This window comes from Passer domesticus, chromosome 20 (genome assembly GCF_036417665.1).
Source record: "Passer domesticus isolate bPasDom1 chromosome 20, bPasDom1.hap1, whole genome shotgun sequence".
Lineage (NCBI taxonomy): Eukaryota > Metazoa > Chordata > Aves > Passeriformes > Passeridae > Passer > Passer domesticus.
In genome coordinates this window covers 7,583,286-7,606,214 of record NC_087493.1, presented here as the reverse complement: position 1 = coordinate 7,606,214, position 22,929 = coordinate 7,583,286, and the positions used below count along the sequence as shown (strand labels likewise).

Here is a 22,929-nt window from a genome sequence, read left to right as displayed (position 1 = left end):
CGGGGCCCCCCCCGTGCGCACCCGCTCGGCTCCCGCTCCCTCCTTCCCCCGCTGCCGTCCCTGCCTCCCGCCGCCGCCGCAGAGCCGCCGCCGCCAAGGACGAGCCGGGACCGACGGCGGCCGCCCGAGCCCCCCGCCAGCCCCGGGGGGCTGCCCCGCGGGAGGAGCGGCCCGGGGAGAGCCCGGCCGCCGGTGGGAGCAGCCCCGCCGGCGCCGCGGGGCATGTAGGCACCGAGCAGCGGCGGTCCCGTGAGTACCGGGGGCACCGGGGCTCCGCCGCCGCCGCCAGCAACTTTTGGGGACGCGGCGGTTGTTTTTGCTGGGGTGGGGGTTTTTTCCCTGTCCGGATTGCATCCCCAGAGCTGCCGCTCCCCACCCCGGGCGCGGGACAGGGATTTTCTTTAATCCCGGCGCCGCTCTGGGGGGCTCTGGGGGCAGCGGGTGGCAGCAGAAATTGCGGAGAGCTCCCCGGGTGCCACCAGCCCCGTGTCCCCCGCCGCCACCTTGCGTAACCCAGCGGCAGGCAGGACACTTGGCGTTTATTTTTGGTTAATCCACATTCGACCTTTTTAAGCTGCGTGCGTGGGGCCCCGCCATCCCCCCGGCCCGCAGCCCCCGGCCCGCAACTGTTGCTGCCAGAGGTGCGGGGAGGGCGGTGAGGAAGAGGAGGGTGCGGCCGGGTGGTGAGGGATGAAGGTTGAAAGGAGACGGAGCTTGCCGGTGCTTCTCTGTCCCGAGTCATCCCCCCTGCATGGGGACAGGCATGGCGCTGAGGTGTCTTTGAGCAGGTTTTGCTGCTTTCTCCCCTTCGGAGGGGCTTCATCCAGGTCTCCTTGCTCCCAGGGATGTCCCCACCGGGGCAGTGACAAGCCCTGGTGCCCTCCTCTGTGCCCCCTCTCCTCCCCACACGGCTCCCACCAGCTTTGGCTTTGCTCTGCCCTTTCTGGCCATCAGCAGCAGTTCCCCATCCCCTGGCGCAGGCTGCGTTTTCACTCTGATTTCAGGCTCGGAGGCTTTTTTTGGGGGGGGGAGATAAAGTTTCTCTTTCCTGAAAGATATTTTGATTTTGGAATTTTATTTTCCCCATTCCCGAGGTCAAAGTAACTGCATGAGCTCTCCCTCTCTTGAAGCAGGGAAAGGAGTGAGGGCAAAAAAGGAGGTTTAAAATGAGGAGCAAACTTTCCCTGTTGCATTAAAATGGCATTTCAGGGTCTGGTGAGAGGTAAGGGTTCTGTCGGTGCCTTTAGCACAAGGTTTCTGTGAGTTGGGTGAACCAGGGGAAGTTGTGCCTAGGAAGGTAGTTAACCTGCTCAAAACTGCCCCAAAAACAAGTGCCAAAGACACCAAGCAGCTTTGTGGTGTCCTCTGGTCCTTGGGGAGGCTGCCAGGAGGTGGCATTGCCTTGCCTAGGCTCCTGGCCATGGCCACCTTCCTCCTGACCCTGACTGCCCACTGGCCCTCCACCCGGGTGGAAAACCTCCCTTTTGGGAAAGGCTTTTCCCAAGGGACCAATTCTGCAGTGTTTCCTACAAAGGGTTGGGAAATGTGGATTTTCTTTGAAGTTGTCAGGGGCTTGGCTGTGTTGTGCTGAGCCCAAGAGCAGCCCCAGCTCTGGCAGTAGCTCCAGAACGGGCTCAGTTTCTCCTCAGCCTCCACCACTTTCCTGCAATCTGTCATCCCCCCCACAAAAACCCTAAAATTCTCCTGTGCCACCTAGCTCAGTAGGAGAAACAATGGGCTGGAAATGCGTGGTGTTAACTGGGCTGGAGGGCTGGCTGCCCTTTGCCTCCCAAATTTTTGGCCATTTTGGAGCAGCCCCATCTCCATCTCCCTCCATGGAGCCCTTGCCAGCCACAGGCTCTCTGGCCTTGGACCCCTCCATCCTCTTCCATGTCCACCAAAGGCTGTGCTGAGCCAGCCTGACTCTGCATGGAGCCACCAGGCTCCTGGCAAGGATGGAAATTCATCGTCCTGGTTGTCCCAGCACCGGCTGAACGACGGGATGAGCCCATGCCACCTCCCCTCTGCTGCTGCCATTGCATTCCAGCTGTGAGGGATGGGGACATTTTCCACCTGCGGCTTGGTCCGTGGGAAACCAGATTGCTCAGCCCTGTCCCCAGTCAGAGCCAGGAGCAGGGGGTGACAGAGCTTGGCATGGCATGACCACTGCTCTGTGCCTGGATTGCTCCGTACTGGAAGAGGCTCCCGAGCTTAGGCAAGAGCTGAGTTGAGGAAGAGGAGGATAAAGTCCTGGAGTAGGTGAGGTGCCAGAGCTGGCACTAGCAAACCCAATCAATCACCACAAGGGCCCAGAGTATATTTAAACGTCCTTGAGGAGGGCTCAGACGGGCAGTGCTGCTGGCAGGGCGGTTCTGTTTGTTTTGGGTGGCGTGCTGCTCCCCTTCCTCTCTGCTTGGGTAGCTGATGCCGGATTCCCGATGAATTATTTATCACAGGACTAAAAATACTTGGGAATTCGCAGTGAGGAGCAGGCAGTGCAGGCTGCCCTGCCACGGAGCTGGCCGTGCCCGAGCATGGGACGCTGCCAGCATGGCATGACTCACCTGCTACCCTCTCTGGCCAAGGGGCCCTGGCTGCGGCCGGCGCTGTGGCACCGTGGCTCCTGCAGCTCCACCAGCTGTGCTGTGCACTGGGGTGGCAGGGGCAGTCAGGCAGAGGGAGCCCCCTGCGTGGTGGTGGGTGCTGGGGGTGGATGATTCCCTGGTGAAACTCAGCGGGTTGAGGGAGATGCTGCCCGGTGAGCATCAGTGCCCGGACAGGTGCCCAAGACTTCCCGGCAGCCACGGGGTGCAGGAGGGAAATGTGGGGTTTGTGCTCCCTACAGGGAGCAGCCCCAGTGCTTGAATCTGCGCCGAGCAGCTCTTGCAGGGTGCCCGGCCCAGCAGCTGCTGGGTTTGTGTCCTGCATTTTCAGTCCAGCAGGCTGGCAGTGTTTTTGCAGCGTGCTGACGGGGCGTCCGTCACTGCGGCACGCAGCAGTGTTGGGGTGCAGGTCACCGGGGCAGCCCAGACCCCAAAACCAGCCGGGACTCAGTGAGAGGAGCATCTGGCTGTGCTGGAGACACATTAAGCAACAGCAGCTTTTAATTGCAAGTGACGTTTCTTAGCACCAGCTGGCACCTTGCTGCATGAAGCAACACTGGTGTGTGGCTGGTGCCACTGGGGAGGGCTGCTTGTCCCCCTCCCTGCTGCCCCTGGGGGAAATGGGGCTCAGAGGGGCTTGGATACCCCCCGTCACAGGCTGGTTTTGCTGGTGGTCTCTGAGAGGTGCACTGCAGCATAGGGGTGCATCACTGTGGGCAGGGATGTGTCCCACTTGAGGGACTGTCACCTCAACTGCTGCAGCGTGAGCACCCGCTGGCAGTGGGGAGCTGGGGACCTGGCAGGGAGGATGTGCCCAAACAGCCCCTGGAGAGCTGGATTTGGGGTTAGCCAGCACAGACACAGTGTGAAGGGTGTCCCATCAGGGTGGGCACTGCCAGCAGGGGACACACACTGGGGGTAAAGAGAAGAAGAAGGAAAGCTGAAGGATGCTGTGGAAAATTTGGAGGGAAAACTTGGAGGTATGGAGCCAGATAGGTGCATTGGTTGGGATTTGTGGCAGAGAAGGGGCTGAAGGAGGATGATGGGCAGGAGACAGGCAGCGGGACAGGCAGGGGACCGGCTACTTCAGTGACTGTGATTTGCAAAGTCTCAACAAGCTGGGTGCAGAGCTGAACCATCCCTCAAGGGCAAAGCCTGTGAATATTGAAAGCGGCTGTCTGCTGCAGAGAGAGGCACCAAAGAGCTGCCAGCCCCTCCTGGCATCTCTTGCAGCTGTCTCTGTCCCTGGCTGAAGGGATGACATGGACCAGTGTAGCAGTGGTGGCTTTTGGATGGGGTGGGAGGGAGATGGTGATGGTGAGGTGAGGACAGGGTGGTGGTGGGAAACAGAGACTGGCTGTGAAGGGTTGGTGGCAGGTAAGACTGGAGACAAGTGACACAGCACTGAGGTGTACAGTGGTGAGTACAACCCCGTGGTCATTCCTTCACCACATCCAGTGTCCAAAGAATGGAGGGTCCCCTCGTTCCCTGGGGTCAGCCCTCAATGGTGATGCCCCAGGGCAGTGGGGAGGGCGGGGGTGAGGCGGGCTGGGGCTCCTGGTGTGCAGCTGGATGCGAGGGGCCGTGTCTGTGCTGGCAGGGACACGCTGGTGGACATGGGCAGAGCGCCGGCGCACGCTCTGCTGCTGTCGATGGTGCTGGGCTGCTGGGCTGCCTTCACGGACATCCTGCTGCCGGGCCCCGAGGAGCCCGTGGTCAACGTGGCCGTGGTGTTTGGGGGCACGTCCTACCCTCTGCACATCCGCTCCCGCCTGAGCCCCCAGAGCTTCCTGGACATGCCCCTGGAGATCCACCCCATCACTGTCGTCGTCAACAACACCAACCCCAGCACCCTCCTCACCCAGATCTGCGACATCCTCGCCGGCCACAAGATCCACGGCGTCGTCTTTGAAGACAACGTGGGCACGGAGGCCGTGGCCCAGATCCTTGACTTCATCTCCTCCCAGACCCAGGTCCCCATCATCAGCATCAGTGGCGGCTCTGCAGTGGTCCTGACCCCAAAGGTGAGGCTCTCGCTGTTTCCAGGGGGGATGAGAGACATGAGGAGCTGTTAGAGTGGCGTAGGTGAGGGATGTGGAGTGCTGGAGGGCAGAGGGACTGCTGCACTGCAGCCTTTGGGATCAGGGGCAGGAATGGGATCAGTGTGGCCAGCTGGGGTGGTGGGACATGGTGGGGACTTCAAGGAGGGGCCCCATTAATGGGAGGGGACCTCAACACCCAGTGGAAGCACCTTCCCTGGTGTGCTGCTTCCTGTGCCACCACGGCATGCTGGGCTGGTGGCACTGCGGCTGCAGGGGCAGCAGCAGGGATATCACACCCTTATCTTCCTCCTGCCCTGCTGGGGCTGGATCCAGCCCTGCAGGGGCTGTGAGGGCAGCATGAAGAGGCCTTGCTCAGCTGTGGCAGTGATCTCAGGTGCACCGTGGCTGGCACAGGATTTCTGCCTTCTCTGCTCCTCACTGATGCTGTCAGTTTACTGTGACCTGCCTGCTGATGTCAGGGAGGGCTGGAGCCAGGCTGGAGGCTCCTGGGCGTGGAGATTTGGGTTATCTCCTCAGCCTGGGTGCTGGAGGGGTTTCAGTACTTGCTCTTTCCTGTGGCTGGAGATCCTGCCCTTCTTGAGGGAACAGGTTTTGTGCTTTTCTTGCATAGTGACTTGGGGTCCATCCCCCTGGATTGCACCCCCACAGCCCTGTCTGCACTCCCTGGTGCTCGTGGAGCACCTCGAGCACATGATGGATGGGTGGCAGTGGGTGCAGTGGGCTCTGGTTGGTGCAGTGGACTCAGGTGGGTGTAGAGGGCTCAGATGGAGCCCAGAACAATGGAAAAATATCCATGGCTTTGCTGTCCAGGTGATTTTCTGCAGCCTTCTCCAGGGATTGTGTATTTTGGGGTCCGTGGAGGGACCTGTCTCCTCCTCCCTGCCTGGGATTCTCTGGGGCTCGCCCCAGACTACTTCTCTGGAGGTGGGGAGGGCCTGGGTGGCAAAACCTGCTGCCTGCACGTGACCTTCGGCAACCGCCATTCGCTGAATCATTTAAGACAGAATCAGACCAATTAAGCTTTGCTAATGAGAGGCCAGATGGCCAGGGAGGTGGAGCGGGAGGGAAGGAGCCACACAAGCTCTGGCTGCAGGTAGTGAGATGGAGCAGGGATGGGATTTATGCTCCTGGCAGAGCTTTCACCCACCTCCTTCTGATTTAAGGAGAAACTGATGATCTCCTTTGGAGGATGGAGAAATTTTTGGTCAATACGCTAAGAAACGGCTGCAGGAATTGACCCTTTGCATGGGGTAAAGTTCTTTGGAGCAGTATTGGTGTGATTTTGGGTGTCTCCAGCCCATGGACCGCACTGGTTCATGGCAATCTTGAACACTTCATGATACCAAATTCAAGGAGGCTTGCATGGGTGCATGAGACCTGGATCATGACGCCAGAGCAGCCCCTGATCCCTCTCCTCCCTCAGGAGCCCGGATCAGCTTTCCTGCAGTTGGGTGTCTCCATCGAGCAGCAAATCCAGGTGATCTTCAAGGTGCTGGAGGAATACGACTGGGGCTCCTTTGCTGTCATCACCAGCCTCTACCCAGGCTACAACATCTTCCTGGATGTCATCCGCTCCTTCACAGACGCCAGCTACTTTGGCTGGGAGCTGCAGGAGGTGCTCACCTTTGAGATGAGCCAGGAGCAGAGCAGCTCCAGGACGCAGCGGCTCCTGCGCCAGATTGACGCCCAGGTCCTCCTTGTCTACTGCTCCCGAGAGGAGGCCGAGTATCTCTTCTCCATGGCAGAACAAGCCGGGCTCGTGGGGCCAGGATACATCTGGATCGTGCCCAGCATGACGGTGGGCAACATGGAGGTGCCACCCTCCTCCTTCCCGGTGGGGCTCATCAGCGTGGTGACGGAGAGCTGGAAGCTGAGCCTGCGGCAGAAGGTGCGGGACGGCGTGGCCATCATTGCCATGGGGGCAGCCAGCTTCTTCCGAGCCCACGGCTACCTCCCAGAGGTGGGGCGGGACTGCTGGGCCCCCACCAGGGCCACTGCCACCAACACAAGCTTCTACCGGTGAGGATGGGGGACCCCATGGGGTGGGTGTGAAATGGGAGGAGTGGGGGAAAAGTGAGGGAAGGGGCAGGGGAGGAGGGGGATGGAGCTGGTGAGCAGCCAGGATGATGCTCACTGAGCATCTCCCCAGAGATGTCTCAGCATCTCCCTTGCCTTTTCCCATGTTTTTGGTGACTCAGGACCTCTGGGGGTCTCAGGGGGGCTATCATAGCTCCGTGGCACCTCAGGGCTGCTTTGGCAGTCTGTGCATGCTCAGCCCTGCAGTGGGCCATCATCCTTGGGGCCTCCTTGCTAGGAGAGCTTTCTCCAGCTCCCCTCTGCCCCTTGCATGGGGGTTAAAGCTGGTCCCCAGCTCTCAGCCCCACATGTCTCCATGGGACCTGTGGCAGCCTGAGTGAAGGTGGAGGAGGAGGAGGAGGAGGGCTGTACAGTGCAGGGCCGCACAGCCAAGGGCTTACAGGCTCTGTGTCCCCCAGGCACCTTCTCAATGTGACATGGGAGCACAGGGACTTCTCCTTCAATGAAGGTGGCTACCTGGTCAAGCCCACCATGGTGGTGATCACGCTCAATCAGCACCGGCTCTGGGAGATGGTAGGACCCCCAGGCCCCCTGAAATGGGCACACTGTGGGGTGGCTGGGCAGGGTGAGCCTGGGGCCATGCACAGGCTGGGGTCCCACCCTGGGGTGGGTTGTACCATGCAAAACCTTAATCTACCATGGCTGGTTCCAAAAGTGCCCATGGTGCCATGGTGGGGGTTTGCAGCAACGATGAGCACCAAAGCTCTGGCAGGAGTTGTCAGTTTTCCTTGCAATTTGTTTGATAAGTTCAAAAAAAGTCAGAAATGCAGATGCCCACTTCTGGAGAACAGCAGCCAAACACCTAGATCTGAAACAAGATGCATGGAGGGTTTTTTTGTCGTTTGAAAGTATTTTAGGTAAAGTTTGGCCAGGTTTGTGCTTACCCAAGTGTGAAGCTTGGGGCTCAGGAGGAAACACCTCACCCCAAGGTCCAGGGGTGTGTGGGGAAAGGGATGCTGAGATGGGGCTCACAAGGAACAAGCCCCAGAGGTGGGAGGATGGATATGGGATCACGTGTGACCTCCAGAGCCCCTCGCTGGGGTGACCATGTGCTCTCCCTCGGGGGCAGGTGGGCAAGTGGGAGAAAGGCATCATCCACATGAAGTACCCGGTGTGGCCCCGCTACGGCTCCTTCATGCAGCCTGTGGTCGACAACCGCCACCTGACAGTGGCCACGCTGGAGGAGAGACCCTTTGTCATCGTGGAGAACACGGACCCCAGCACGGGGGTCTGCGTGCGCAACACCGTGCCCTGCCGCAAGCAGACCAACTCCTCCCAGAGGTGAGCTCCAGGGACGTGGGGCTCGGCCAGTCTGGCCCCCACTCCCCTGGCACGTGGTGTCCGGGGTGCTCAGAGCATCTCTGTTTGGTCCAACCCATCTTGCCTGGTGTGTTCCCAGCGGTGATGGCCTTGTGGATCCCTACACCAAGCTGTGCTGCAAAGGTTTCTGCATCGACATCCTGAAGAAGCTGGCCAAGGCAGTGAAGTTCTCCTACGACCTCTACCTGGTGACCAATGGCAAACATGGCAAGATCGTCCGAGGGGTCTGGAACGGCATGATTGGTGAGGTAGGGATGGGCATGGCTCAGACCCCGCTCCGACACTCCCTGGAGGGCACCACTCACCCCTGGCCTGCAGCTTTCCTGGTGAAGATGAGATTTGTGGTGGGACTGTGGGCACAGGACAGCTTGGCATGAGCTCCTCCCTGGAGGAGTCCTCAGATGAACACTTACAACCCCACCGCAGGTTGTGTCTGTGCCCCTGATCACTCAGGGAGCTAATTTCTTTTTGTTTTTAAAAAGGCAGAAATTAAAGCTGGAAATGCTGGAGATGAAGAAATGCCTGGGGAAAGTGGTCTGGGTCCCTGTGCTTGTCCCCCTGCCCATGCCAAGCTCACCTGCCCCTTTTCCAGGTGTACTACAAGCGTGCAGACATGGCCATCGGCTCCCTCACCATCAACGAGGAGCGGTCTGAGATCGTGGATTTCTCCGTGCCCTTTGTGGAGACAGGCATCAGCGTGATGGTGGCCCGGAGCAACGGCACCGTGTCCCCCTCCGCCTTCCTGGGTGAGCCCCGTGCCCCTCTGTCTGTCTGCAGGTTCATCCCACACTTCCTGCAAATGGAAATTGGAAATATTGTTCGGTTTTAACAACTTCCAAGGGGAAAAAAGCCTAGGTCATAAGGGAAGGAGATTGTGCTGTCGGCTTTGGGGCTTCTTTCTTCCCTGCCTGAATAATCCTTTTATTATGGAGATGGAGGCTGGAGACTGAGGCTGGGCTCAGTGGTTTTCTCCTCTTCATTTTTTGTGTGGAGGAGGGAGGATGGGGACGTGGGAGGATTTGTGGGCTTGGAGCTCTGCTTTGGGGACCCATCTCTGCCACCATCACCAGAGCCAGTGGTTAAGCCAAGTGGGAAACCGCCAGTGCTAAAAGTTTTATTTAATGAGTTTTACACCAGCAAAACTGCAGCCCGGGAAGGGGAGGATGGGCCAGTGTCACCAGGAAATTCAGCTCAGGCAGAGCTCTCTGCACTCAGCAAGGGCACAGCAGCAATGTCCCAGCTCAGCTGGCACTGGGCTCTTGTGGGGAGGGTGCAGGTGGTACCAGGGATGCCATGGAAGCTGGACATTCTCCTCATCCTGTCCCCCCACACCACAAAGCCTAGACCCCACAGAAGCAGGGTCACCTTCACCAGCCCCAGGGACAGACGGAGCATCCTGCCCTGGTTTGGAGGGTTGGGTCTGCTGTCCCCGTGTCCCTGTGTCTCCTGTCTCTGTGCTAGTGAGCCACAGCCCCGTCAGGGGAGGCCTCTCCTCCCTGACAGTGAAGGACGTGCTGATAAATGGATCTCTGTGGCCACACGTTGAAGCATCCCCAGTGCTCCTGCTGCTCCATGCCAGACCATCTTGGGCAGGCAGGGGCTCATTGCTTGTCACGCTCACGGGGGCTCCCCCCAGGGCTGAGCAGGGCTGGGGGGCTGGTGCCTGATGCAGGCACAGTCCTGTGGCCAGAACCATCATGGGGGACAACCTGTGATCCCCTGGGAAGCCCTCCTGCAGTGACCCTGGAGATGGGTAGCATTTTGTAAAGATCCCCCTGTTAGTGAGAACCTGATTTCGTATAGGCAGGGAAGCACAGCTGCATCCCCTAGCTCTGTAGCAACCCCTTTCCCTCCTGATTCCCTGTGGAGCTGCTTGGCCATGGTGCTGCCAACCTCCAACTCCTCCCCGAGGAGGGGCAATATTCAGGATGAGCCCCATCCATCCATCCATCCATCCATCCATCCATCCATCCATCCATCCATCCATCCAGGAGGGCTCCTGGCAGTCCTCAAAGGATGTCCTTGGAGGCTCACAAAGTTCTACTTGCTTTGCAGAGCCTTACAGCCCAGCTGTGTGGGTCATGATGTTTGTCATGTGCCTCACTGTGGTGGCCATCACCGTCTTCGTGTTTGAGTACTTCAGCCCCGTTGGCTACAACCAGAACCTCACCAGTGGCAAGAGTGAGTTGGGAAGGTGGGAGCTGGGAGGGGGGCACACCCCTGGCTGGGCTGACAAATGTCCCCTCTGTTCCCTGTCCCTGCAGGGCCGGGAGGTCCCTCCTTCACCATCGGCAAGTCCGTGTGGTTGCTGTGGGCTCTGGTCTTCAACAACTCAGTCCCCATCGAGAACCCCAAGGGCACCACCAGCAAGATCATGGTGCTCATCTGGGCCTTCTTCGCCGTCATCTTCCTCGCCAGCTACACAGCCAACCTGGCTGCCTTCATGATCCAGGAGCAGTACATTGACACTGTGTCGGGGCTGAGCGACAGGAAGGTGATCATTGGGGTGGGAACCCTAAAAATCCCTAAAAAAAACCCTTTTTGAAGGTACTGGCAGTGATGTGTGTGGAGCTACACATCCCTGCCAGCTGGCTGGGCACGAGTGCACGAGCAGAGGGCTGGCTGGGGAGGGGGCATGCTGGGAACATGGAAAGACATGGGCACCATGTGATGCCACCCCCTGGGCTCCCCTTTGCAGTTCCAGAGGCCGCAGGAGCAGTACCCGCCCTTCCGCTTCGGCACGGTGCCCAACGGCAGCACCGAGAGGAACATCCGCAGCAACTACCCCGACATGCACACCCACATGGTGAAGTACAACCAGCGCTCCGTGGAGGACGCCCTCACCAGCCTCAAAATGGGGTACGGCTCCCTCAGATGGGGTATGGCCCCCTCAGATGGGGTATGGCCCCCTCAGATGGGGTACGGCTCCCTCAGATGGGGTATGGCCCCCTCAGATGGGGTATGGCCCCCTCAGATGGGGTACGGCTCCCTCAGATGGGGTATGGCCCCCTCAGGTGGGGTATGGCCCCCTCAGGTGGGGTACGGCTCCCTCAGATGGGGTATGGCCCCCTCGGGTGGGGTATGGCCCCCTCAGATGGGGTATGGCCCCCTCGGGTGGGGTATGGCCCCCTCAGATAGAGTACAGCTCCCTCAGGTGGGGTATGGCCCCCTCAGATGGGGTATGGCCCCCTCGGGTGGGGTATGGCCCCCTCAGGTGGGGTATGGCTCCCTCAGGTGGGGTACGGCCCCCTCAGATGGGGTATGGCCCCCAGAGCTCCTCCAAATGACATACAGCACCCCCAAATAACTGTGGCTCCCTGGAATAGGGTACAGGACTTCCCAGATGGAGAAGGGATTTCTTAACTAGGGTACAACCCCCCCAGAAGGTGGATGTGAGCCCCCCAGGCTGGGTACAGCTCTCCCAGAGAGGGCATGTCTCTGCATCTTCCCTGGATGAAGTACAGGACCCCCAAACACGGCACAGCCTGCTGCAGATGGGATAGAGCTTCATACAGCTTCCCTCAAAAGGGATGCAGCTCACCCCAGCTGGGCCATGGCTCCCCCAGATCCCCCCAGGACTGGGTACTTCCCCTCCAAGCGTGGCTACAGCACTCCAGGATGGCTCAGGGACCCCAAGAGAACATAGAACCCTCTCCAGATGAGCTTTCTGAAAGGGACAGAGCTTCCCAAACAGGCAGAGCCCTTTCAGACCCTCTGACCCTTCCTCCTGTTGGTGGGGCAGGAAGCTGGATGCCTTCATCTACGACGCCGCGGTGCTCAACTACATGGCAGGCAAGGACGAGGGCTGCAAGCTGGTGACCATTGGCAGTGGGAAGGTGTTTGCCACCACGGGCTACGGCATCGCCCTGCAGAAGGACTCGCGCTGGAAGCGGGCCATCGACCTGGCCCTGCTCCAGTTCCTGGGGGACGGTGGGTGTTGTTTGTGTGAGCTCCTCCTTAGCCCTGTCCCCATCCTGCCCCACCCCTGCCCTGCAGATTAACCCAGGGAACAGGGTTTTGGTCCTCAAACCCTGTGCAGCTTTCACAGCTGACACCCTCATGGTAGGATGGCACTGAGGGACTTCACCAGCTCCTTTCAGGGGATATGAAATCCTCTGGATGTTGTGCGTGTCATTCCCTCTGGGGTTGTAAAATCCTGAAGATGGCTGTGCACAACATGAGGGTCCTGAGGAGAAGCCTGGGAAGGGGACAGTAAGCATGGCTGGCTGGCACATGGGTGGGGAGAGAATTGGGAGAGTACCCTGGACCCTGGTGGGATGCTCAGGCCAATGGCAGCAGCAACATTAAGTGATTCCAACTCCAGAGGTTCAGGGATCTCTTTATCCTCCTCCATCCACAGCAGGGTGGAAAGGGGCAGGGATGTGCTTGGGCAGGTGATTCCCAGGGGTGGATTTTCAACCCCTGCACTGTTATGCATGTCCCAGGTGAGACCCAGAAGCTGGAGACCGTTTGGCTGTCAGGGATCTGCCAGAATGAGAAGAACGAGGTGATGAGCAGCAAGCTGGACATTGACAACATGGCTGGGGTTTTCTACATGCTGCTGGTGGCCATGGGGCTGAGCCTGCTGGTCTTTGCTTGGGAGCACCTGGTCTACTGGAAGCTGCGTCATTCCGTCCCCAAGTCCCACAAGCTTGACTTCCTCCTGGCCATCAGCAGGGTGAGGAATGCTGACAGGGGCTTTGGAGGGGCCCAAATGTCATCACATGGTGTCACAGAGATGGACACGGCTTGGTGGGCATTGTCCTTGACCTGCATGGGAAGGACTGGAGGTGTTCTTGTTGATATGAGATCTTGGTGAGAAAAGCCAGCTTTTGGGGAAAGGGCTCAGTCCTGGGCATGACCCCACATCCTTATCAGCAACCCTGGGGGAAGGGGTGATGGAGAACAGTGTCACCCATGTTGACACGTTCTGGGGATCCTGGGGAGGGAGGTGTCAGTTCTCTGAAGCTACCTCAGACTCAGCAGGGTGAGCTCAGGGGGGCAGGACCCCACTGACCTTGCTGACGCTGGGGCGGTCTCCATTTCTCCCCACAGGGCATCTACAGCTGCTTCAACGGGGTGCAGACCCTGTCGAGCCCCGGGCGGGCACCCACACCCGATGTCACCGCCAGCTCAGCCCAGGCCAACGTGCTGAAAATGCTGCAGGCGGCCAAGGAGATGGTGACAACAGCCAGCGTGGGCGGCTCGCTGGAGCAGGCCACCCGCACCATCGAGGACTGGAGCAACCACAGCGAGCGCCTCCAGACCACCTTCTCGCTGAGGACACCCCAGCTCGTGGTGCAGAACAGCACCGGCGCCCACCGCGGGGCCGCCCCCGGCCCGCACCCTGCCGAGAGGCTGGGCAGAGCACCCAAGGGTGCTGCCCCGGGGCTGCCGCTGCCCCAGCCCGTCCCCGTGGACTGCCGTCTGCACGGGGAGGAGAACTGGAGAGGGGAAAACGAGCACCCCCACCTGCTCCACGCCCTGAAGTTTCGGGGTGGCTGTGTAGGGGATGAAGCTGCCGCAGGCTTCCCCCACCTCCTGGTGAAGACTTCCCCAGGAGGGGATTACGGCGAGCACATGCTGGTGGGGAACCATGTCGGGGCTCCCCTCCCGCCCCAAACATTCCCCAGAGACCTCCCACCACCGGACATCTACAGGGAGCACAGGCGGCCGTCGGGACGGGGGGAGCGGCTGCAGAACTACCCCTTGCTCCGGAGGGACGGCACGCCCGGGGGCTCGGGCACTCTGCCGCGGCTGCTCCCGGCAGCGGAGAAGAAGCGGGAGGCGGGCAGCGCCTTCCTGCCTCCATCGTGCCCTCGCGGAGCCTTCCCCAAAGTCAGCAGGACTTGCAGAGCCCGGGGCGAGCCGGCGCGGCCGGAGGCGGAGCGGGAGCGGCTGAGCCGGTGGGCGAGCGCGGCGCGGGGGCCGGCGGAGCGCGGCGAGAAGCGGCGGCGCTGCGGGGGCCCGCGCCCGGCCGCCGTGCCCGACCTGTTCCCCGAAGCCCAGCCCGGCTTCGGCTGCGGCTCCCGCTGCCCGCAGGCCGCCGGCCGGCTGCCGCCGCGCTCGCCCGCCGCCAGGCTGCCGTCCTACCGGGAGGCTTGCCGGCAAAACCCCCGAGCCGCCTTCGCCTGCTTGAACTCCTGCGGCAGCCTGAACCTGCCGCTGCACGCGCGGCACCTCCCGTGCCGGGAGCACCCCGGGGTGCGGGGCCCGGGGCGCTGGGACGGCGGCTGCAGGGGCTGCGGCAGGCGCGGGGAGCTGGCCGTGCTGCGGGCGGTGGCGGCGGACAGCCGGGACGCGCTGCTGGCCCGCGCCGTGCCGGCTCCCTGGCGGCGGGTCTCCAGCCTGGAGTCGGAGGTGTGATGGGGGGACAGGGGGGTGTCCGCGCCCCGCTGCCCGCCCCCTTTGCCCGGGTGTCCCCAGGGGCCGGCCAGCGGCTCCCGGCCGGGCTCCGGCGTCCCGCACCGCCGGCAGCGGGATGCTCCAAGCGGCTCGGCGGGTCCCGGTGCGCTCTTTGGGGGAGTCGCAGAAGCCTGGCAAGGGCTGGTACGTGCTGGGCCGAGCTCTCCCTACAGGCGGGGACGCCAAACGCATCGCCGTCACGTTTTGGTTTCGCTCCAAGGACTCGAAACGCCATGTCTGGGTCATTAAAAAGACATTTCCAGCTGCCTGGGGACCCTTCTTCCATCCTCCGGGGCTGCCCTTGGCCTCATGGATTCCCGTGAATATTCGTTGTCCTGCGCACCCCTCCCCGTCCGTGTCTCGTTACTGCTGAGCCGCGCACAGGCTCGTCCCACCGGCAAGGGAAAGATGGAAAAGAAAAATGGCAATCGCTCCCAGGGTTTAATTAGGAGCCGCCAGCCTGTGCAGAGGCTGGAGCCGAGCACTGGAACCCCCTGCTCAGGCTTTGGGGTGCCGGGCACCGATGGCCCTGGGCTCGGGTCAGTGAGTGATGCTGGCAGGGATCTGCAGCTCGGCACAGCAGCCCCGGGAAGGTGTGCTGTGAGGAATGAGAGAGGGAAAAATTCCTCCCACCTCCCCAGGCTGATGGAGCCATAAATCAGGTGTGATAGATGAGCCGGGTTTAATTCTTCTCTTCATGTACGTCTGACACAGCCCTTTCCCTGCCGGGCTGGGGCTCGACCCGTGACTCACAGGAGCCCCAGGCAGGGGAGAGGGTCTTTGGGGATGGAAACGGAGGCTCCGGGGCCCCCCAGGGCTTTGCCCGGCTGTTCCAGCCCCATCCCGGAGCAGCACCACCAGAAACACACAGAGCTGCCCGTGACTGGCTGGCAGGCTCGCCCAGGGAGATGCCAACCCTCAGCCCCTCTTCCCAGCTTCGGCATCCCCTTCCTCCAAGAATGTCTCCCCGGGAAGCTGCTCTAGAGCAGAGCTCTTCTCTTCTCTTCTCTTCTCTTCTCTTCTCTTCTCTTCTCTTCTCTTCTCTTCTCTTCTCTTCTCTTCTCTTCTCTTTTTTTATTAAAATGCAGTTGTTGGGGTTGCTGGCAGCCACCGAGCAGCTGGGGCCACTAACAGTGAGGGGACAATGGCAAGGACTGCTCTGGGACACCCAGCCCAGCCCCAGGGATGGCTGCAAATCCCCAGGGAGGTCCAGAAGGGCCCGGCCACGTGTGGTCCAGGCTCAAAAGCATTGGCAATATCTGTCTGTCCATCCATCTGTCCGTCAGTGCATCCACCCATCTGTCTGGGGTTAAATCCAGCCAGTCCCCCCCTCCCCCAGCCTGGCTGCCATCACACACTGGTGCTGGTGCTTTAATTCCCTTTACTTATTTATCATTGCAATTGTCTCTTAATGGCTTTGGCAGCCCCTCCAAGCCTCCTGGCGAGGGTGGGAGGTGCTGATGTACAAACAAAAGCCATAAATAAATAAATTCGGTGGAAGGGGAGGGTATTCATCCGGGCTGCCACAGGTGATGGCACCCATTCACTCGGGGCAGCTCTTCCCAGCCCAGTGCCCCAGATGCCCCCAGGAGTGACAGGCTGGTCCCTGGGAAGCTTCACTGTGGCCTTGGGAACCTTCCCTCAAATTGTGGCTGGCTTGAGGAAACCAGCAAAAACAGCTGCAGTCAAACCTGATCTGAGGCTGGGGCTGTGACAGAAAAGGGGAGCAGAAAAGAGAAGAAAATAAGTAGCAAAAATCCCCAACCCACGTTTTAAATTAATTAGAGACGTCCCTGGTGACTCAGCAGAGGCCAAATGGAGCTGCTTCATGTTTTATGGAAGGGCTCTGCTGCAGGAGACTGAGGACAGCAAGGGACAGGGCAAATGGGGTGCAGGGGGTGCTCCTAGGGGAGGTGGCCCCAGGGTTGAGTGTCAGCACCTGGTGTGAGGCCAGGGCTATTCTGGGTGCCCCATGTGAATGCCCAGGTCCCTGGCCACCACCGTGGCATTTGCATAATCATCTTTACGTGCCAGCTGGGATGGAAAAACTGAGATTTTTCTCCCATTTCTGTGCCAGGCGTTGGGCACTGGTGGGAAGGGAAGTGTTTGGGGCAGGAGCAGTCCAGTGCAGGTGAGATCTGTGACCTTCAAGGAACAAGGAAGGACCAAGCTGCTCCTGCAGAATTTCCCTGCTTGTGGGTACACCAGGGACAAACCTTCAGGGAAGCAGCAGTCTGGAAGCACCCTCTGGCTAGGCTTTCCAAAGAGGGGCTGGGTAATTTAGTGTTTAACAGACGTTGAGAAATATTATTTCTTTTTGCTGAAATTGTCTAATCAATCACTTTTTAATTCAGCCTGCTTTGGCACCCAGGGTACCCAGGGAGGCTGTGGGCTGCTATGCAGACAGAAATAAGGCTGGATCACTGCTGGGTACCCACCTCTGGGCTCAGCCCCACTGAGGGGGGCAGGCACTGTCCTCCCAAACCCACCCCTGCCTCTCTGCCATCTCCATAGCAGGTCCTGTTTTCACTGCCCTGTGGCTCAGCATCACAAGACCCATCCTGATGAGGAGAGGGGGAACACAGCAGGGAACAGAACAGGTCAGCCACTGGGAAGGGGATCCAGTGGCAAGGACATACTGGTGCTGCTGGGGGGAGATGGTGACTCAGGTCCGGGCAGAGGAAACTGGGTAAATCACAAACCAGGACACATATGGGGCCAAGAAGCTGCTGGGGATAGCTGCCATGCCTGTGCCCAAGGATGCCTGAGGGAGCAGCAGGTGCAGCCACCTCCTGGCTCCTGCCTCCTGCCAAGGCCACAACACAAAACCTTCCCCAGCCCAGAGCCTGCAGCAGGTGCCCTTCCCTGACCCACTGGCAGCTCCTGGGCTGCCCAAATCCATCCAGGGGATGGTGAGCACTTTCCCCAGACCTTCAAACAGCTGAATCCCCTCAGGGACACGTGGCTCCTTGACGGTGGTGAAGCTTTGCCTGAAGCTTCTTCTCAGGTTCAAAGTTTTTCTTTCCCTGGCCATTGCTCTTCCAAGTGCTGCAATAGACTGAATTCCTCCCCGATGCCAGTTTGGCCTCAGATTTACAGCCCAAGCCCCAAAATCCGCTGCTGCTTGTGAGGTCCTTCGAGAGAATCACAGTAGAAAGTGTTTATTTCCATCATAAAGATCTGCTTTAATATTTTAACATAAATCAAGCTGCGCTTTATGGTGATAATAAATTTGCTGGCAGAAACTGCCTTTGCAGCCCGAGGCAGTGGAGCAATTCAATTTGTTTGGCTTTAAGTGTAAGGAGCCGTAATTGAGAAGGGGGAAGTACAGATGTTTTAATTGAGTTTGCAGCTAGCACCCAGAGTTGCAGTAGGCTAATAGAGAAGAGGTGAGGGTCTCCATTACCCTCTCCACTTGCCATTTCTCCTTGGCCTGCAGCCCCATCCGTCACGGCCATCCCCTCCAGGAATAGCTGCTCCGTGCCTAAGCATGAGGAAGAAAGGGATGGATAAAGAAATCAGACTAAACCAGAGGTATAATGTGCATTTTATTGGTTTTAATCCCATTTTTTAAAAACTAATTACAGTCAGGACAAAGCATCACGTGTGAATCTGCAATAATGAATTGTTAGTGCTGATAATGGGCAAATAAAAATAGACTTATTCATGATGAGTGAGAGGAGAGAGCTTGTGCCCTGCACCGTGGGGTCACCCAGTGTCCCCTCAGCCAGTACTGAACCATTCCCTTCCTGCTTTCTCCAGTAATTTTTAAGGCATTGCTATGTCATGTTTTATATGAAAAATGTTCTCTGCTGTAGAGTTTCTTTCTGTTAATCACCCCAATTCCTCAGATATATTTGTTTTGCTGCTGTGCAAGGACAGCAGGTGTCTGGGAATTCATGGTTATTTATTTCAGAAGCACTCATGCTCCTTGGGGAGCACAGTCCTTCTCAGTAAGGTACCATGGCAAAGGCTGGGGCTGGAACACAAGCACTCAGCATCCCAATTCCATCCAATACCTGCATCCAAGCAGCTCTTGGAGGTGCAGCCCCTAAGAAGTCACTGTCACACATTGTTGAGGGGGAGAGGGGGACACACAGGCCAGGGAAGAGAAGGCACATCTTTAAATGTAAGAGATGGCAGGAAAGAGGGTGCCAGGCTGGACTCCCTCCCTCCTGGGAAGGGAAGGGAGGGTGAAAGGAGATGAAATAACAGAGAGCAGCCCTGTTTCCTGGCTGCAATGAAATGTGAAGGCAAGAGACTGAAATGGTCATGTGGAGGGCAGGAGCTGAGCCAAGGACCTTGCAATGCATGGGCAGCTCAGGGCAGACAGCTCAGCCCCTCCATGATCCCACATCTGCACACTCATGCAGAGGAACAGCCCCCTCAGCCTCTCCAGCTTCCAAAAGCTCATTTCATCAGCATTTAATTCTCCCTCCAGCTATGCCCAGCTCCCAGCTGCCACGCAGGTGGCTCCCAGCTCAGCTGCCCCATGATCTGCCCTCCAAACTACTGCTTCCTAAACAAGACACCAGCACCACATAACTGTAAAATACCTTCTTAATTTGGTACTGAAGATACCACATCAGCTCTCCAGGAGCACTTGGGGATGTTTAAACTCACTATGCAATGCCTGTTTAGGATCAAGCTGGAGAGATGATGAACAGTCTCTCCAGATTCTCTCCAGGCAGCTCGGCAAGGACACAGTGGCAGTGCTCAGGCTTGAGAGGTGCAGGGTTTTGCTTTAAAAGCTATGAAGTGGTTTTATACAGCTCCAGGTACTTGCATATTCCCCCAGGAGGAGCACTTCAGGTCATATGGAAACCAGAAAGTCCTACTTGAAAACAGAGCTTGATTAAAAAGAGCTGCAGTTCAAAGCCTGCTTTAGCGAGCGATGACATTTAATACTGCAGCAAGTGCAGAGGGCAGGAGGATCTGATGTGCACCTGGCTTTGAACCTGCTTTGATAACAGGAGGTTTAAAATAGTTCAGGTGAAAACTTTTAAAGTTCTTCCTTCTGTCAGGAAACCCCCTATGATCTGTGCCCCAGGGCTTCTGAACACAGGACCCGGTGACAAAGTGTGGTCTCACTACAGTGATCACAGTTATCCTAAAAGCAGAGCCTCTCCTAGAGCTGCCTAAGGTAGGAGCAGCCTAATTCTGAAAGCAGCAGAGCAGGAGCAGCCCCAAGCCCACCTTAACCCTGTGCAGAAAGACACGACGGGGAATTGAAGCCCCTTGCCAGCAGGGTTTCAGGTTTTGCTCCCCTGTTTCGGGAGCTCTGCTGCTGCGGGCAGGGCTGAGCCAGGGCACAGCCGCTTCCTCCCGGGCCCAGCTCATTCCCCTGAGTTAACACCCACCTTGTTTCAAGGCTAATTACCCGACGGGAGCCGGGAACGCATCAGTGTGCACAGCCGAGCCTGGCGTGTCAGGACTGGGTAATTAGCACCGAGCTGATGGAGATCAGAACCCGCTGGAGTTCGGGCTTGTACCAGCCCCGGGCAAAGCTGACAAAGGGACAAGGGCTCTGCCACTGCAAAGCTCCGAGTCGTGTGCTGGTGCTGAGGGAAGCAAGGCTGATTTCCTTCCCGGTGGGAAGAGCTGGATCCCTGCATGCAGAGGGGCACTGCTCTGCCCAGCTGAGCTGTGACAGCACAGGAGAACAGGATGGAAGGGTGAATGTAAACTCCCAGGCTGGAGAAATCCAGCTCTAAGCAAAAGATCCCCGATCCCAGGCAATGTGCAAAAACATGATAATGCTTCTAGAAAAAGAAAATGTAACATCACAAAATTATTTCCTTCAAATTAGGTCTATTTCCACCCTTATGTTTTCCTTCAGCTGGCACAGGAGGTTGGTCTGAAGGAGTCTCAGCAGAAAGGAGAGACTCAGTTATCCCAAACTCCTGCTGGATTCTGCACAGCACATTCCTGCCTTTGGGAGAAGGGACATTGAGAGATGCAGCCAAGGCTGTTTCTCTCCTGTGTGCTGAGACCTGCAGCACACAGAGAACCACAGAGGGACAGACAGAAAATGTGCTGAGCCAAAGGCAGGAATGGCTGGACATGGTTAACGGTGCAGGCTGCCAAGGGCTCAGCCCTAGGACTTTGTCTGAGAACCAGAACTGTAACAAGGCTGAGTCCACCCCACCCAACAACCGAAGTGGAGTGGAGAAAGTCTGTGTCACCAAGCCAACGGCCTGGAAACTTCCCTTCATACTGCCTCTCCTCCTCACTGCACGGTTCCAGAGGGGGAGCTGAAATGCTGGAGTCTCTGGAGCTCCAGAGGGAGTGTGCTGCTAACCCTCATCAGAGCTTTGACTCACTCAGGACAATGTTAGCAGTCACGAACACGAAGCAGGAGAAGCCCCAAATGAGCACGAACACAATCCAGAAGCTGTGCCGGAAGGGGGAGAGGTGCTTGTTCACCGTCCCGCTGCCGAAGACCAGCTGGGTGTCCTTCCGACTGCAGTACACGAGGAAGGCTGGGATGAGGTACTGGATCCCATTCCCAGCATAGGCTCCCGTGATCCCCACCAGGGACTCCAGGTCGTGGGTGCAGAAAGCCACCAGCACCGGGGGAATCAGCGTGATGGCAGGAAAGACAATCCTGTCCACCACCCACGGGTAGGTGCCCCCTTCTCTGTGGAAAAGGGTCTTCCAGTTGTTGCGTAGGGTCACGGCAATGATGGGGAAGTTGGTGCTGATGGTGAAGACCGGGAAGAGGCCCAGGAAGTAGCGGATGAAGGCCACGCTGACGATGTCACAGTTGGTGAAGTTGAGCGTGTACATGTCCATGAGCGTGTCGTTGCGGAAGCAGTAAATGGCAGTGAAGGACAGGAGGCTGTAGAACGCCAGGATCAGGATGTAATCGAGCAGCACGAGCTTGTTGACGTGCTTCTTCTTGGAGATGGGGGTGATGAGGGATGGCAGGGAGTGCTGGCACATGAAGGAGTAGACGCACACCCCAAACAGGTTGCGGATGCCCGACAGCTGGGCCATGGACGGGTGACCTTCAGCCTGGCCTCTGCTGATGCGGATGAGGGCCAGAATAATCATGAGGATGAAAGCTGGAGAGAGAGAGAAGGTCTCAGGTCAAGCCCACGCTCCTCATGACCTCCTCCCATTGCACTAGCAGTCTTGGCAGTGGCTTTCTCCTGCTGTGCAAGAGCATCTCCTTATCTCCACCTTATCTGAGGGTGCTACATTAAAGGCAAGGTGCACAGGAATTAATTGTGATTTGCTGTCAGTGCCAGTCAGCAGATAAGGGAATGGGCTCAGGCATCTCCCTCCAGTCTCCCTCCCACCCCCAAGAGCACAGGGCTGTGCCATGCCCTTCAGAAGCAGAAGACTGACATGGCTGGTGAACCCTAAGCCCTCAAGGGTTTTGGTCCATGGATGCTTCTGCTGCACACACACTGGTTAAATATTGTCATTTCAAAAAGGCTTAAAGATGCTTGAGCTCTGACTTGGCTCCAGTCAACCCCAGTAACAGTCCTGCACATTTCCAACTGGACTAATGTTTTCAAGACCTCCCTTGCATGCACAGAAGCAGCAGCTACTAGCAAGCTTTCCTGTCCCTGGGATCTGTCAAGCATGACAGAGCAAGAACTAGCCAGCCATTTCCTGGGCAGGAGGAACAGGCTGTCTGTAGCTAATCCCAGGGTGGAGAAGCCAGTCTGGAAGGGACTAAAGCAGCACTGTAAGACTGCTATTAAAATTCATCATTTCTAGACACAAAGTCTGCTTGTCTACCCTTCACTTATGTCAGGAAAAAGCCTAACAACATTTTACAAAGCTTATTACAAATAACAACATGCCAGGGACAAAATGAATTGAGGGGATCGGGCTAATGCCCATATTACTCTGAGGGTGGAAATCTGAGCCAGAGCAGTTACTGTGAGATTCTCATTCCTACCATGGCATATAAAAGCAACAGAAAACTAATTCTGGTGTCACAAAAATTGCATCAGCCTAGAAAAGACAATCATCAGCTGCTGGAGTTAACAAGTAATGGGGAGAAAAGGACCTGCCTGGCAGGGCAGCAGGCAGTGAGATTTACAGTCTGGTGCTGCAATGGGTGAGCCATTGTGGCTTGCACAGAGCTGTCCTTGCACCAGTCTGAGGCACAGGAACAGAGCCGTGAATTATCAGGTAATGAAAAAATCAACAAAATGCTGAAACAACTACTACAGACAACTTTGAATGTCGTAAATCCAGAGGAATTAAACAGAGCAGTGCACAGTTCAAGTCCACAGGAGGCTGGCACCAGTGCTAGGTGGGCAGGCTCACCATGGGGTGACAAGATCTTGGGCTTGCTCTGTGCTCAGTTCTGCTCCCCACAACAGGCAGCTGGCAATGGGAAACCCTGCCAGGGGTGGGACTAGGGAAAATAGTTACAGACCAGTTAGTGAATGCTGCCTCTCTTGTGCCCAGAAAGATCA

At 57.9% G+C, this 22,929-nt stretch overlaps 2 protein-coding genes across 9 annotated transcripts in view; one reads left to right on the top strand and one right to left on the bottom strand.

Moving 5' to 3' along the window:
* Positions 1-89: 89 nt before the first annotated feature.
* Positions 90-15,531, top strand: GRIN2C (glutamate ionotropic receptor NMDA type subunit 2C). The gene is made up of 13 exons (XM_064395721.1): positions 90-249; positions 4,204-4,627; positions 6,090-6,685; positions 7,162-7,276; positions 7,833-8,044; positions 8,163-8,331; positions 8,676-8,829; positions 10,139-10,264; positions 10,348-10,577; positions 10,782-10,942; positions 11,826-12,013; positions 12,529-12,761; positions 13,139-15,531. The coding sequence occupies exons 2-13, from the start codon at positions 4,220-4,222 to the stop codon at positions 14,447-14,449; spliced, it is 3,903 nt and encodes a 1,300-aa protein (XP_064251791.1). The 5' UTR covers positions 90-249; positions 4,204-4,219; the 3' UTR covers positions 14,450-15,531.
* A 2,486-nt stretch (positions 15,532-18,017) lies between these two features.
* Positions 18,018-22,929, bottom strand: part of TMEM104 (transmembrane protein 104) — a 43,651-nt gene continuing 38,739 nt past the window's right edge. For all 8 annotated transcript variants that reach the window (XM_064395369.1, XM_064395372.1, XM_064395374.1 and 5 more), the window contains one exon: positions 18,018-21,555. In XM_064395369.1, the coding sequence (XP_064251439.1) occupies positions 20,795-21,555 (761 nt within the window). In that variant the 3' untranslated portion in view covers positions 18,018-20,794. The remainder of the gene's footprint in view (positions 21,556-22,929) is intronic.

What these genes read in the sequence shown, in the direction of transcription:
- GRIN2C (XM_064395721.1), top strand. Translation starts at nt 4,220, where the DNA reads ATGGGCAGAGCGCCGGCGCACGCTCTGCTGCTGTCGATGGTGCTGGGC. An exon ending in CTCACCAGCCTCAAAATGGG is followed by an intron (nt 10,943 to 11,825) that starts GTACGGCTCCCT and finishes TTGGTGGGGCAG; the next exon opens with GAAGCTGGATGCCTTCATCT. An exon ending in TCCTCCTGGCCATCAGCAGG is followed by an intron (nt 12,762 to 13,138) that starts GTGAGGAATGCT and finishes TTCTCCCCACAG; the next exon opens with GGCATCTACAGCTGCTTCAA.